General features: G+C 32.5%; 1 protein-coding gene across 1 annotated transcript in view; it reads right to left on the bottom strand.

The window, feature by feature from the left end:
* The window catches only part of LOC143190097 (homeobox protein B-H1), a 59,087-nt gene that overhangs the window by 20,511 nt on the left and 24,919 nt on the right, over positions 1-13,657 (bottom strand). The window contains exon 2 of the mRNA XM_076394187.1: positions 13,159-13,378. Coding sequence (XP_076250302.1) covers positions 13,159-13,378 — 220 coding nt within the window. The remainder of the gene's footprint in view (positions 1-13,158; positions 13,379-13,657) is intronic.

The following is a 13,657-nucleotide window of genomic DNA, read 5'->3' as shown; positions in this document are numbered from 1 at the left end:
AAAGAGTATTATAATGGAACATTAAAGAAATGAAATTAATTACGAAGCGGCGAACGATGAAACCCTGCGTTGCGTCTTTTTATTTACTCGCCGAAACAAATGGACGCTGAAAAAAGCCATGTCTGATGGCTTTTAAGCAACCACAAGACGAACAGCTTTTGTTACAGCAAAAATTGTTTAGTCAGTACGTACATTCAGCGCGTAAAAGGTAAATTAATCTTAAATAGACTAAACATAATTCAATTAGAAATATTCATTTGGTTGTTGTATTTTTAATAAACCACTATATATTTCATTATTATTTTTATTAAACCAATCTAATTGTAATATATTTAATTGTATTGATATTTTTGTACCTTAATATGATTCGATTCTGGTGCATTGAGCGAGGGGATATAGTGCACTACTAGATGTAAACACTAGGCTGTCATTATCAAGCGAAGATATCACTTTTTTGGATAATAATTATAGTGATAGTTGGCGTCGCAAGGTATTTTGCTCAGAACTTCTCATTTTGCTAATTCTAAGAAATCTTGACCTTCACACTCAGGGTTTTGTAAATATAACCGTGCCATTGTGATTGACAGTATAACTACAGAGTAGTGATTTTAAATGAACAAATAAAGCAATATTTGCACTAATGACTTTTATTTACATGTCACGCTATTACTAGATTTCACGAATTGTTACAACTTTACAAAATTGCTTCATTCTCATAAATATTACAGCAAATTAATTTGTTGTGCTTATTTAGTTTTGCCCAATACCTTTATTTCCCTATTATATTTGGCCAAAGTTGATTTGATAATTAGTCATAATTTTATAACAAATGTTTATGCGTAATGACGTTTTATTTTAATATTGTTGTTGAAATTATATATTAGGTATTCGAGATAAAGTGAACATCTTGTAATTTTCTACACAATGTTTCCATCTTTCTGTCAATATTGTGTTGAAAAAATGATGTTGGTTTGACAGCGCGAAAATCATGAATACAATGTGTTTTATTTTGTGAGCCATCTAGTTGAGACAGAACTTCCCATTACAGCTGCAACAGCGTACCCCTCACAACACTATTGCTGTATTTTTTGCGAACAAACGTTGATCAATTTATTCACTTGACAAATGCAGATATAATGACACCCTAATTTGGGTTTAGTAATTTATAACACAATACACCTTGCTAATCCTACCATATGCATGACAAGACTGGGTCATGAATATTTCTCTTTGGCACAGATGAGAATGACTCTCCTGGATTAACCCATGACCATTGCATTTAGGATTGTCCTAATAGATCCATATTTTATCGTATGTTAAAAATCACTACCGAAAACTTTTCTTTTTTCACTGGAAGAAAATGAAACTACGATGTCGAAACAGTCAATTGGTTTCGTAGCCATTTTGCCTCATTTTGGATCCTTCCCACCGAATTTATACATCTGAAAAGAATTTTTTCATAACCTGCTAAGCTATCTGAAAGCCCCTTAAGAAATTTTCCTGGATTTTAGTAACGCTGAGAATGATTTGATCTTATGGTTTCTTGTTAAATGTGAATTTATGTTCATGTGGCTTGTAATCCGGCAATAATTTAGAAAAATATTATATAGACTGAATATAGATGAAAATATACTATAACAGTATTTTAGAAAAATATATTGTACCGCCACAAATCTGATATATCCAAACAAACATTATATTGTGAAAATGAAAAGTAAGCTAACGGTTTGCCGGAAATCATACTAAACATATTGTTTAACAACTCTTTTAGATATGTCAGAATTCTCCTCAGAGAACATTCTCCATTGTGAGAACAACTGTATTGGTGTCTCATCGATGAAAAGAAAGGAATTAATTTTTGGTCGTGTCAATCTCATAAAATTTGCAAACGAGGTGTTTGTGACGGCTTTACCGAGCTTTTAAACATATTTTTAGTTTACATCTACATCAGTAATTTATTGTTTAAAGAGGAAAAGTCAAAATCATCAAAATTAAAAAATATGTGTTATAATAACGCTACGATGTTTTTTCAAACAGTCTATAAATGATATTTCTACCTATTGTTATCGAGACCATTTCAAGTTTAATTAAATTCATTATATTAAACAAATAACATCCATGAAAAAAAGTTAAAAATTGACCGTAATTGTAATAGCTATAATATCTCAATTTCGTGTTACAAGCGGATTTTTACTATTTTGCTGTTGGCTTTTTCTGTTCGGCGAGATAATCCGCTTAAAATAATCGTTAATAACAGCATCCGAAGGCGAATTTCAAGTACAATGGCAGTGATCGAGATACAATAAAAAGGCCACGTGTATCTAATGTACTAAATTGATTTTTTTCCGCGTTCTATCGTTCTCTGACGAAAATGTAAAAATCATTTAAACAAACTGACTTAAAGCCCGTGAAGTATATCTGTTTACACGGCTGCTGTTTTTTCTACTGTCAGGGCATTCCTCAAACCCGAATCCGAACGGAAAGAAAATGATTTGTCATTTTATGGTTATTTTTTGTTTTCGTCGAAGTTTGTTTAACTAACAAGTTGTTTTTTCTCGGTAAATTTTTGGATAGAAATATCTCTGTTATACAAATAGTATTTTTAGTTGGATTAGAGAGTTTAAATCTTGTCATCTTGCCTTAATATTTATATATATATATATATATATATATATATATATATATATATATATATTCAATATAAAATATGCAATAGCGAAGTTATGTCAGACAGCTAATCCCATACAGATATTAGAAGTTAGTGTTTTTTGCAATTTTACCGGAATATATGTGCATATGTGTCCGTGTTTGCTCACATTTACCAAAAAAAAAAAACAAGAACAATTTAAAAAGATGTTAATTCGATATATGAGAACAGACAGATCGCCAGCTGAATAGATGTACCACGTAGTAAAGATTTTGATGAATATAGTGCAATTTAGAAAAATTTAATGACATATTCTCTTATAAATTCATTCTTCTCTTTAAAGATGCCTGTTTAAAATACTTGATCAAAATATTCATTTATTTTAATTGTTGCAATAATTTAATTTGTTACGCAAGAATTTCATTAGTAAGTGTTATATCACTGCATTAGATACATTTTAGGTTTATTATGTATAAACATTTATTAATATCAATGGCCTATCGGCTACAAAACTATTTCTTAGTTGTTAGTTGTAAGTTAGTAATTATCTTCTAAATAAAGAGGTTAAAATCACAATAAATTATTAACTTTAAATTATTATCACATTGATTACAATCAGTTTAAAATTGCTGTGACCTTTTGTGGAGTAGATTTGTAGAGTATAGAATAGTTTTCAACTGAATTTTATTCAATTCTTGTACCAAAACGTATTCCAATTGCTCCTATGATGTTGGAGGTGGAAGTATATTCTCCACACTTTGCTCTAGTCTCTATAAAGGTTCAATTATGTTGAGGTTTGGTGATTCTAACAGCAAGATGTTTGATGACATGCTCCTCAAATCAAGATCGAATCTTTTTTGTTGTGTTGTAGCGACCTTAAGGCATGTCGAATTTTACATCGCGGAATAACAACCCAGAAATATAATCCCAGATGTTGAACACGGGCGGGGTGCCAGCAGCGCCAACTAGCGATAACGAACTAGCTTAACCCGATAACGAATAGCTGGCGGCAACCCCGAGTCGCTTATATGGGATGTTATTGAAGGGTATTTCATTCATCGATTCATTGAGTACTGGACTATCGTTTGGTTTAGACGTGCCACCATCGACTGCCCAAGCGTCGTCTCCAGGTAACACCGCTGCCATCCGTTTTATCTAGTTATATTTTTCACATTCTTTATATAGCCAATAAATAACGGTCACATAATGTAAACACCACAGTTTCATTTCGTTTTACCTCTATTCACCGAGCCAAATCATTTACCCTAAAGTGGTGACTCCGACGTGATATTTCGCAAAAAGGAGTTTGGACTCGTGAATGGAGGGTACGTGCAACATGGTGTATTTTACGTGACCGTTATATTTTTTGTTTCAAAATTTTCAATATTTTTATTCGATTCGTTTTCGATTTTTCCTTTAATATTCCTTTTCATTTTATTCCTGTTCATTCCATTATTTCCAATTTTTGAACTCATAGATATTTTTACATCACTGTTTAATCATCAGCGTCTCGGCTAAACATTTTTTTCGGCGTTATGTTTAAATCATAATGTCTTCCTTCGCTCGCCGTCTCCGTCATAATGGCAGACATTTTGATTTGAAAAGCTTTGGGCAGCTTCGGTCGGATACCGTCGTTAATTATTTTTTCTGAATTACCGTAACGTATGTGACTACGGATTAGTCACAGAGCAGCTCCAGAAGCTAGGTACCGATTGCAGTCACCGTAGACTCGTCATGTCTTCGCCGAGGTACCAGAATTGTTAACGTCTCGTTGTCGAAGAAAATAATCTACCACGTCGTCGAACAATCGATCCTCTCACAGCGTCGATTACGGGAGCCCTGTCCGAAAAATAGCTTGTTCTCAACGTCGTCGATGGACCTCATTCAAGTGCCAAAGAGACGATGAGTCAACAGTATCTGTAGGACCGAAAGATATCAACAGCCGTACCAGATCGCAACCGTACCAACCACAACAGTTTCGATTTATCATATTTTTCAAAGCCCTTTTCATGCAGCACATTTTGTTTGGTATATACTTTTTTTGTTGTATTTGATATTATTTTATACATTTTTGTATTTTTGTTGCTTAGAATAATTGTAATTCTGGCAGGGGAGTATTGTAGAGACCTTGAGGCATGTCGAATTTTACATCGCGGAATAACGATCTACAAAATACCCAGATATATAATTCCAGATGTTGAACACGGGCGGGGTGCCAGCAGCGCCCACTAGAGCCGAGCTGGCAACCCCGAGACGTTTATCTGGGATGTTATTGAAGGGTATTTCGAGTCAATCAGTGCTCAACCCTCGTTTGGTTTAGACGTGCCACCATCGACTGCCCAAGCCTCGTCTCCAGGTAACACCGCTGCCATCCGTTTTATCTAGTTATATTTTTCACATTTCTTATATAGCCAATAAATAACGGTCACATAATGTAAACACCACTGTTTCATTTCGTTTTACCTCCATTCACCGAGCCACATCATTTACCCTAAGTGTGTATGGGCGTATTATTATGTTCGAATATGACAATGTTTGACAGCAATATGCTAGTCATAGCAAGAACTTCATTATTGAGGATGTCAAGATGTCCATTCGCAGTAATATACGATATTTTCACCCAAACCTTAATAGAACCTCCTCCTTGCCTGACGGTAGGAAGCAAGCAATCCAGATCGTAGGCTTCTCTTGAGTTCTTCGATACTTAAATCATGCTGTTTGTAGGAAATAATTTAAACGATGATTCATCGGATCATACTACAGTCTTTCAATCATCAAATGTCCCAATTTAATGAGCATTACACAATTTTCGTTGCTTAGTGTTGGCTTACGTTAGAAAGGACATCGCAACTATATAGTTTTGCCGTATGTTATTCAAGGAAGTGTTGAGTTCTGCTGTTCGTCGGTCTCTGTCAGTTAATTTTGAGTGTTGACCACACTTCGTCGATGATGTTTTAACATGTTTTGTGTATGCTGTCATTAACGTAAAGACTGCCGCTAGTTAAACCTTAAATAATTCAGCTGTTTTTGTAGCAGACGCTCTTCTGCTAACCAAGTATCAAGGATTTAGCCATTTTCAAAGGCTGAGCGAATACATATTTCACCGATCTCCTCTTTTAACAATCTCAGAACAAAGCGTACAATACACTGAAATATAGTCGACAAGAATTGGCATGTAAATTGGGCAATACATACGCGTCACATTATTTACACGGAAGCAGTGTTACCGACATGCAACAATATACTATTCTTCTTCGTTCTCTATACCCCATATTTAAGCACAATCTCTTATGCTGATTATGCAAAAGTAAGGTACTGATTGTTTTGGAAGTAAATATAAAGCAGTAATTGGCAGACATAATGCAACTTAAAGCAACGCTAGCTGATATTAGAACGGGCTCAACGATAACGATTCAATCTGCATGAAACGTGAATCTCGACAATTCGAGATATAATTTTACTGTGGCTATTCGGCCATAGACTCTCGCAATCAGGCTATCGTTTACGATGTAGTGCGGCAGTTTGTTAGCATTTCAAAGTCGGAATTGGCAAACGAACGGAACGGTTATAGGCAGCAGGAGAGACAAACATCATTGGCCAACCAAAGGTCGACGCAAATCTATTATTTACGGTGCTGATGCCTTAAATTATTGTCGGGTCGAAGGTGTTGGCATGGAAATGGACGGGCATCACGTGAATTATTGAATTACGACAGCTGTATGAAAATGATAGCCTACAATCAGTCAGATTTGCGATCTAGATCTATGCAAATTACTTGCAGTTTTACAACATATAAGAAGTAATATATTTTTTTTTATTTGATTTATTTCCTAGTATTTTTCATTTATATGTGTTTAACTGTTCCAATTAATGTTCTTGAAAGCTCAGGTTATATGCAAAAATAAATATAATCCAGCTAGAGTTAACAATACAATTATATATAGAGGTTTGAGTTTTCAATGTATTCTCTTACGATATCAGACTTAATATAAATGTGGAATTGTATTAATGCTCAGCTAGAAGAAGAGACATACACTAACTATGTGTTATCATACTTATATATATTATTCTGTATCAAATCTGAACATCTGAATCTATATCAAAAGCTCTCTAATTAGACATGAAGTCATAAAGAGGCAACTAAATAAGGGACTTCGTAGACAGCTTTCATGTCGTCCACTTACTAGATAGGTACTATAATCGCTCATTCGCTAAATTTAGTTCGCTAGATTAAATTTTTTGTTTTTATCACATTTTATTGGTTCTTTAGAATAGACTACAAAGCAGACGTGATACATGACTAAGTTTTATTGACCAAGAAAATCTACATAAAACCATATATATGATAAGTAAAACTAGTTTATTAAAATAAAATAGCTTAGTTTTCTTAGTTAACTCAATAATTAGAAGTGCAATCAATTAAATTTGCAAAATAATTATGTTCATATATTCCTACCTATTTAGTTTTTACTTAAAAAAAGTGCTAAATTAATATGGAATAGTATTAAGGGAAACAAAAACATTGATTTTTATTTAATCGTCAGTATTTAAAAAAAATGATATGTTAACTTTATTATATGATAATAAATAAACACACATTTCGAAGAAAATGGTTCTTTAACTATTTAAATTATGTGGTAAGTGAAGAAGCGAATGACACCGAATTTCAAAACTTTTCTGAGCAGAGTATTAGTTATTAATGGTAATGTATAATAACAATAGCCAAAAAGGGAAACATTAGCGATTCAATTAGTTTAGTACCATCTAGCATGAAAATAATGAGTAATTCCGAGCGGTTACGAATTAAAATGATATAACATAAAACGGATATAATATTTTTACTTTATAACGATGGTGTTAAAGTCCTTCCGGTGGTACCTATAAAACGTCGGATTAATGACTGAGTCAACAGCGCAGAACAACGTGACTCTTCAGCTGTATATTTATTTCTAAGCGGAAATAATCTCATGATTTCTACAGTCCTAAGAACAGCTTTAACTAAATATACTTGAGTGTGAGGACATATCAATTTTATAAATTAATTAAAAATAATTATTTAATTAAGTTTTTTTCACTAAAGTAAAAAGTAACGTTTCAAACAAAAACACTGAAAAACCTTTAAAATATTGTTTACATTCAATATTCTTATTTTTAAATTAAAATAGAGTTGAAATTGTTTAAATGGCTCGGTTGAATGACCCGTGAAAAATTTGACATCAAACGTAATTTTGAATGAAATTCGTTATCGTTAATGTAAGTCCGACTTGCTCCATTGGCTAAATTAATCGTAATGTTTGTGGTTAATGTTAAATTACAATTTACATTAATTTCAAACCAATAATGTTAAATGAACCAAATAATATATATATATCTACATCTAGTAGGTCATTCTCGAAATTCAATTGTACAGCATTTTGTCAATTGTTTGCAGTTCTATTTTGCGAATGGCACAATTGATAATTTTCTTCTACAAAACAACTGACAATGTGGCCACTAAGCTTATATTTGAATTCAAAGTTAATCAAGGTCTAAATAATCTACGTTCAGTTAGTACTTATTATATTAACATATTTTAGTTTTTTAACTAAAACATACATACTCAGCAACACCAAGCACAGTATTGCAGATATTAAAAGGCATTGTTATTGCAGGTGAAGCATTGTTGAAGTAAAATAATAAAAATCGCGAAAATAAAAATTGAAAAGTTGTATGAATGAAGTTGACACTAATGTACAGCATCCGCAATATCATTATATGTGCATGTAGGACACATAACATTAGACATATTCGATCTATTTTAATAATGAAACGTCCATCATTGTCTAGTCAATTGTCGTTCAGCCGAGTGTTTTTTAATTCAATTTATGTTTCTCGAGATATCTGTAGAATATTAAGAATAATTGTATTATTGACGAAAATGTGAAGTATTAATGTAAACAACCTAACTTAACTATTATATACCTTTGCCATTCCTCTACATAAAATTACAGTTTTACAATCAATATTATTGAGCTACTCAGTATGTACATAGAACGCTCAAAATTGCATTTTCGACATTCGTTATCTTTGTGGTTTCATTTGAATAAATCTGCTGATGAAGTTCATTAAACAATTTTAAAAACTTATAGAGGGATGCTGCTCTGTCATATGCTAATTGTTAGTTTAGCCTCCAACGATTTAACCATAACGAAAATGGTGATTTTGGTATCAATGACAAAGAGATCGAAAAATTCACAAACAATAAATTGGAAGACTATTGGAACGAAAATCTAGCTCTCTCAAAAAACTTTTAAGCAGCTTAGCAGTTAATTCTACAACTGTTTCCAGACGCCTACATTCGATAGAAAATGGAATTGATAAACATGAATTAACTGGAAATGCTACTTTGAACCACTTCATCATCTTGGTTCCATATTTTCCTTACCAGGCAAAGAAACAGAAATCGATTACTACAATCCCAAGCGCACCAAATCTAATCCATTCAAATCAATGTCGAAGCGGAATATGCATGGCTATAAAATCTCTAGGAATAGTAAGGTGTAGTGTATTACGAACTGCTAGAACCACGCGAAAATATTACTGCACAGGGCATTACTTAAATGGGAAATTCCATCGTACGCAACAAACTCGCATGACACAGCACCCTTTGATTGCCATTTGTTCAGATCGGCTCAACATGTCTTGGCTGACACAAGGCTTCGAAATGCTGAAGAAATGTAAAATACATTCGTTATTCAGGAATTATTGCTTTTTAGGGTGTTATTTATATTTTAGGTAGCTATTAATGGAATTTATATTCTACTGAACAAATACTTACTTCTTCATTGCAGTGACTTTTTATATTCCAGGATGTAAATTTAGATTGCATTGTTGCTAAAGAAGTTAAACTTAACGTACATACGTACGTGTGTAACGTACGGTACGAACCTGTGCTAAAGTCTTAATATTTATCTTAATATATAAATCTTAATATTTGGGAAACTTTCTCACATGGTCTTATCTTATCTCAATTTTGTAAGAACCGTGCTTATGTGGAAAAAGTATAACAAACAGTACGAAAATGACAAAATGCTAGACAAAACACATATGAGGTGAAGAAAACCTCGGATGAACTGAAATTATAATACAATTGTAATGAAATTTTCAAAAATATGGTAGTGCGAATAGTTAAAACACACAAAAATAATAGAGCCAGCTTGGTTGGAACAGTGGTAAAGGCGACAGGACGGTCCACCTTTTGCTGTGATGTCACGGATTCGAATCCTGCTGCGGCATGGTCGTAAATTTATTTTTGTGATTGTTTAATATTTGTGATTGTCCTAGGCAAGAATGAAAAATCCGACAAGGAAAATGATCACAGTCATGACAGTAACCAGGATGGGTAAGACCGGATGTCTTCTGGGATGATCTCTAAGTTGGTCACTCACCAGTCGGTAGGCTTATATATATATATATACATAATATATACATATATATATATATATATATATATATATATATATATAAGATATAGATTTACAAATTATATAAAAATATAATATTAAATTTACATATAACCTCAATAAAGAATGTTAAAATCATAAAGTTGAAAACTGTTTTAAAAGGTGTTGAACGTCTTTATTAAACATAATTTTACAATTACCCATCCGGTCGAACCACATTAAATTATAATTATGGGTTATTAAGGAGTTCTGAGTCTTGTGCCGCTTAAGTTGTACCGCAAAGCCCGTCGAAAATAAAGATTTCTCTGACTATTAAGGCAGATGAAGAAGAAGAGTGAAAAAAAAGAGGCGATACCGACCAATTTTCATCAATCACTGTCCACACCGGCTCAAGCAAACTTTATAGAATTCATATTAATTTTTAAGTTTTGTTATGGCGATAACCTTAATTCTTCTTAATTAGTTCTCGGGTATCGTTAATCATCTGCGCGGTTTTATATAGCGGTTCAGAATTTATTATGTTGCAAATTAATATAAAATACCTAATTAAGGAAGATATTATACGCTTTTTTGAGTGGAGGAATGAGCTTGTTTTATCAACGGGCAACTCGTCTATTAACGATATCCGTATAGGATAAAACTGCTTAAATAGTTTACTAACCATTACATTAGTTTGCTGCTTTTAATTTATGGGGATTAATTGGTTTTATATTCTGGGCGCCTTCAAAGAAAGCGATTGAGAAACCGGATTTTTCATAGCCTTTTAATGCTACTGAAGTAACTAATCACTAAAATTTTGTTATAGCTTAGTCGTCTTGCATATAGTTCTATAGTTCTTGTATTCTATATTTCTTGTATATATAATGTTTATCTAAATTACCTTATTTGTTATGGATTTCATGTGAATGTGGATTGGGACAAATTATTTTCCTTTCCTAAAGTTCCTACAAGTCTTGCTTCAACTGTTTCTTATTGTAATCGATATACCATTGATTATGCGATGTAAATATATTTGATGTTATTTAATTAGCTATGTTAATCTGTATCTATGTAATATTTCTTATCTTCAACTTGTACTTGTCTATTGTTTTTAATAAACCCTAAATGTCGACTTCGTTGGAGCAGTGGTCAAAGTGACGGGACGGTCTTACTACTGTTACGATAATCGCGGGTTCGAATCCTGCTGGGTATTAATGTACTTTATTTTTGTGATTGTAATTGTAAATGTATTTGTAGGCAACAGTGCAAAATCCGACAAGGAATAACCATTCCAGTCACGCCAGTATACAGGCTGGGTAAGACCGGATATCTTCTCACACGAAACTGTAGGTCCAGTCTATATAAACTCTCGTTGGTTAAAAGTTAAAAGACTTTAAAATATTTTGAAAAAATATTTCCCTAAATTTTTGAAACTCTTATTGCTATGGACCATTTCTAGGTAAAATGTATTTTTAGAATATTATATGTAAGAATATATAAGAATTTATTTTTTTAAATTTGCGATGGAATGAAATATGATAATAATATTAACGACTTGGTGCCCGATTTGTTCTTTACTATGCACACTGGCATCTGTATTTATGGAATACTCTAGTGTATTAAGATTATTATTCTCTGATATGTTTTACAGTATTTCCTGATTATTTTAAGCAAACCGAAAGTCAATGTACAAGAGGAACTCGAAACTGGGGCGCCTTAAAATATCTATAAGACTTAGATTACTTAAATGACAAAATATGTTTATAAAAATTGCTCATGTATGTCATATGTAATATTTACCAATGTAATCCCAAATCTCAAAAATATAATCCCTAAAAAATAAAACAATCGAATTAATATTTTTATTAACTTTGAAAAAATGTATATATTAAAATAGTACATCATAAAAGAACAAAAATACCTAATATATTTTTGTTGTATAGTGAAATCTCAACACAAATATGTGTCTCGGTTACATATAGCGTTTTTTTTTAACAGGACTTATGTCCACATTCTAATTACTCAACTATTTTTACTCCATATGTGTTATGCGGTCGATAACCAGTTGAAATATAATATTAATAATTTACATTTACCTCTCAGGTGTTTTGTTAATTGGTATTATGTCGTCGCAAGAAATTAATCACGATTATATCGATAAGTTAACTGTACAGGATTTAATTTGTTTAAATTATCATTGCTAATGGGAGTTTTATTATTAAACCCATTATTGAAATTAAAAAAATCGTAATGAATTCGCGATAAAATCTAGCAATTAATGAACGAGTTGATTAAAACAATAAAGCTGTTATATGTGTTAAACTGTATATATATTCTATACCATTTAAATATACAGGGTACTTAAAAATTACAAGAGTAATTTTAGCGATTTAACTAATTTAAAATAATTTAATAGAAAAGTTGAATCATGACTATAAAGGTTAAACTACATATTTTCTGATGAAAATTATTGTTCAGAATAAAATGTAGCTTAAGGATTGTGATATAAAATTCTATAATGCGACCTTAAGAAATAAAATAAATTAAGAAATAAAAGAAAAGAAATAAATAAAATATTGCGACCTTAAAAATGTATGCACATTTTATCCACGATTTTTTTGTCCTCTGCAAGATGTTATTATATCTTATGTACCTCTAAAATCCATTAAGAATCGTTGTGATGCATTGAACTTTTCGACCAATTAGTATTAAGTGCCACATATTTAACAAATAATATGTCTGTAACAGTCCTATCTTATAATTCCAAAAAATAGACAAGTAAACATCAGTCTTTAAAATCGGTTAAGTGATAAACTGCATATCATTTGAATAGTTTAACCTCGGTTTGCACTGGTTTATAATAGACCTAATGGTAATTTCACAGTAAACTCACATATTCGTCTTGTATGTAATTATTATTCTAATCCATATAAATATTAATAATAATTAATTAAAAAGACATATCAATTTATTCACGGGTTTATTGATATGGTAATTACAGCTCAACGGGTGTTAATCCTTTTTCTTTCCTGCTTCTTGCTCTAAAACCTTGACGCTAACGCGGTATCACGATGGTAAAAGGGGACTTACCTTCTGTTTTGGTACCACGTTTTCACTTGAGTATCAGTCAGGCTGAGTTTGGCGGCCAGTTCCATCCTGTCTTGGACGCTGAGGTATTTTTGTCGTTCGAAACTTTTCTCCAGAGTTTGTAGTTGAAGATCGGTGAAGGCCGTGCGTGCTTTTCTTTGTTTTTTGCTCATTGTGCCATTGGAACTTTTGGAAGAGTTGAGAGAATCATCACCGTTTTGACCTGAAAAATAAAAAGATATGATGATGGTTATTAAACGAGAACGGGTCGAATAACAGTTTATGTATTTTTTCGATATGAACGAGATGACGGAGGGTGGGGAAAAATTGATACCGCCATTGTTTCAGGCGTCGCAACGGGCGTCGACGCTAAACGGACGCAATGAGAAGGAGCGCCAGCAGGAAATGGCCGCCAATCAGATCGCGGAATAGCTGGAGCCGCAAACAGATTACAGCAGAGAGTAAAATGGAGGAACATCCCCGACGTAGATTGCCCCATTGA

Source organism: Rhynchophorus ferrugineus, unplaced genomic scaffold, assembly GCF_030347505.1.
Source record: "Rhynchophorus ferrugineus isolate W39M unplaced genomic scaffold, kcgeb_rfMv2 rfM2, whole genome shotgun sequence".
NCBI lineage: Eukaryota > Metazoa > Arthropoda > Insecta > Coleoptera > Curculionidae > Rhynchophorus > Rhynchophorus ferrugineus.
Note: the sequence above shows the minus strand (reverse complement) of the source record. Positions and strands in the feature narration are given on the sequence as shown.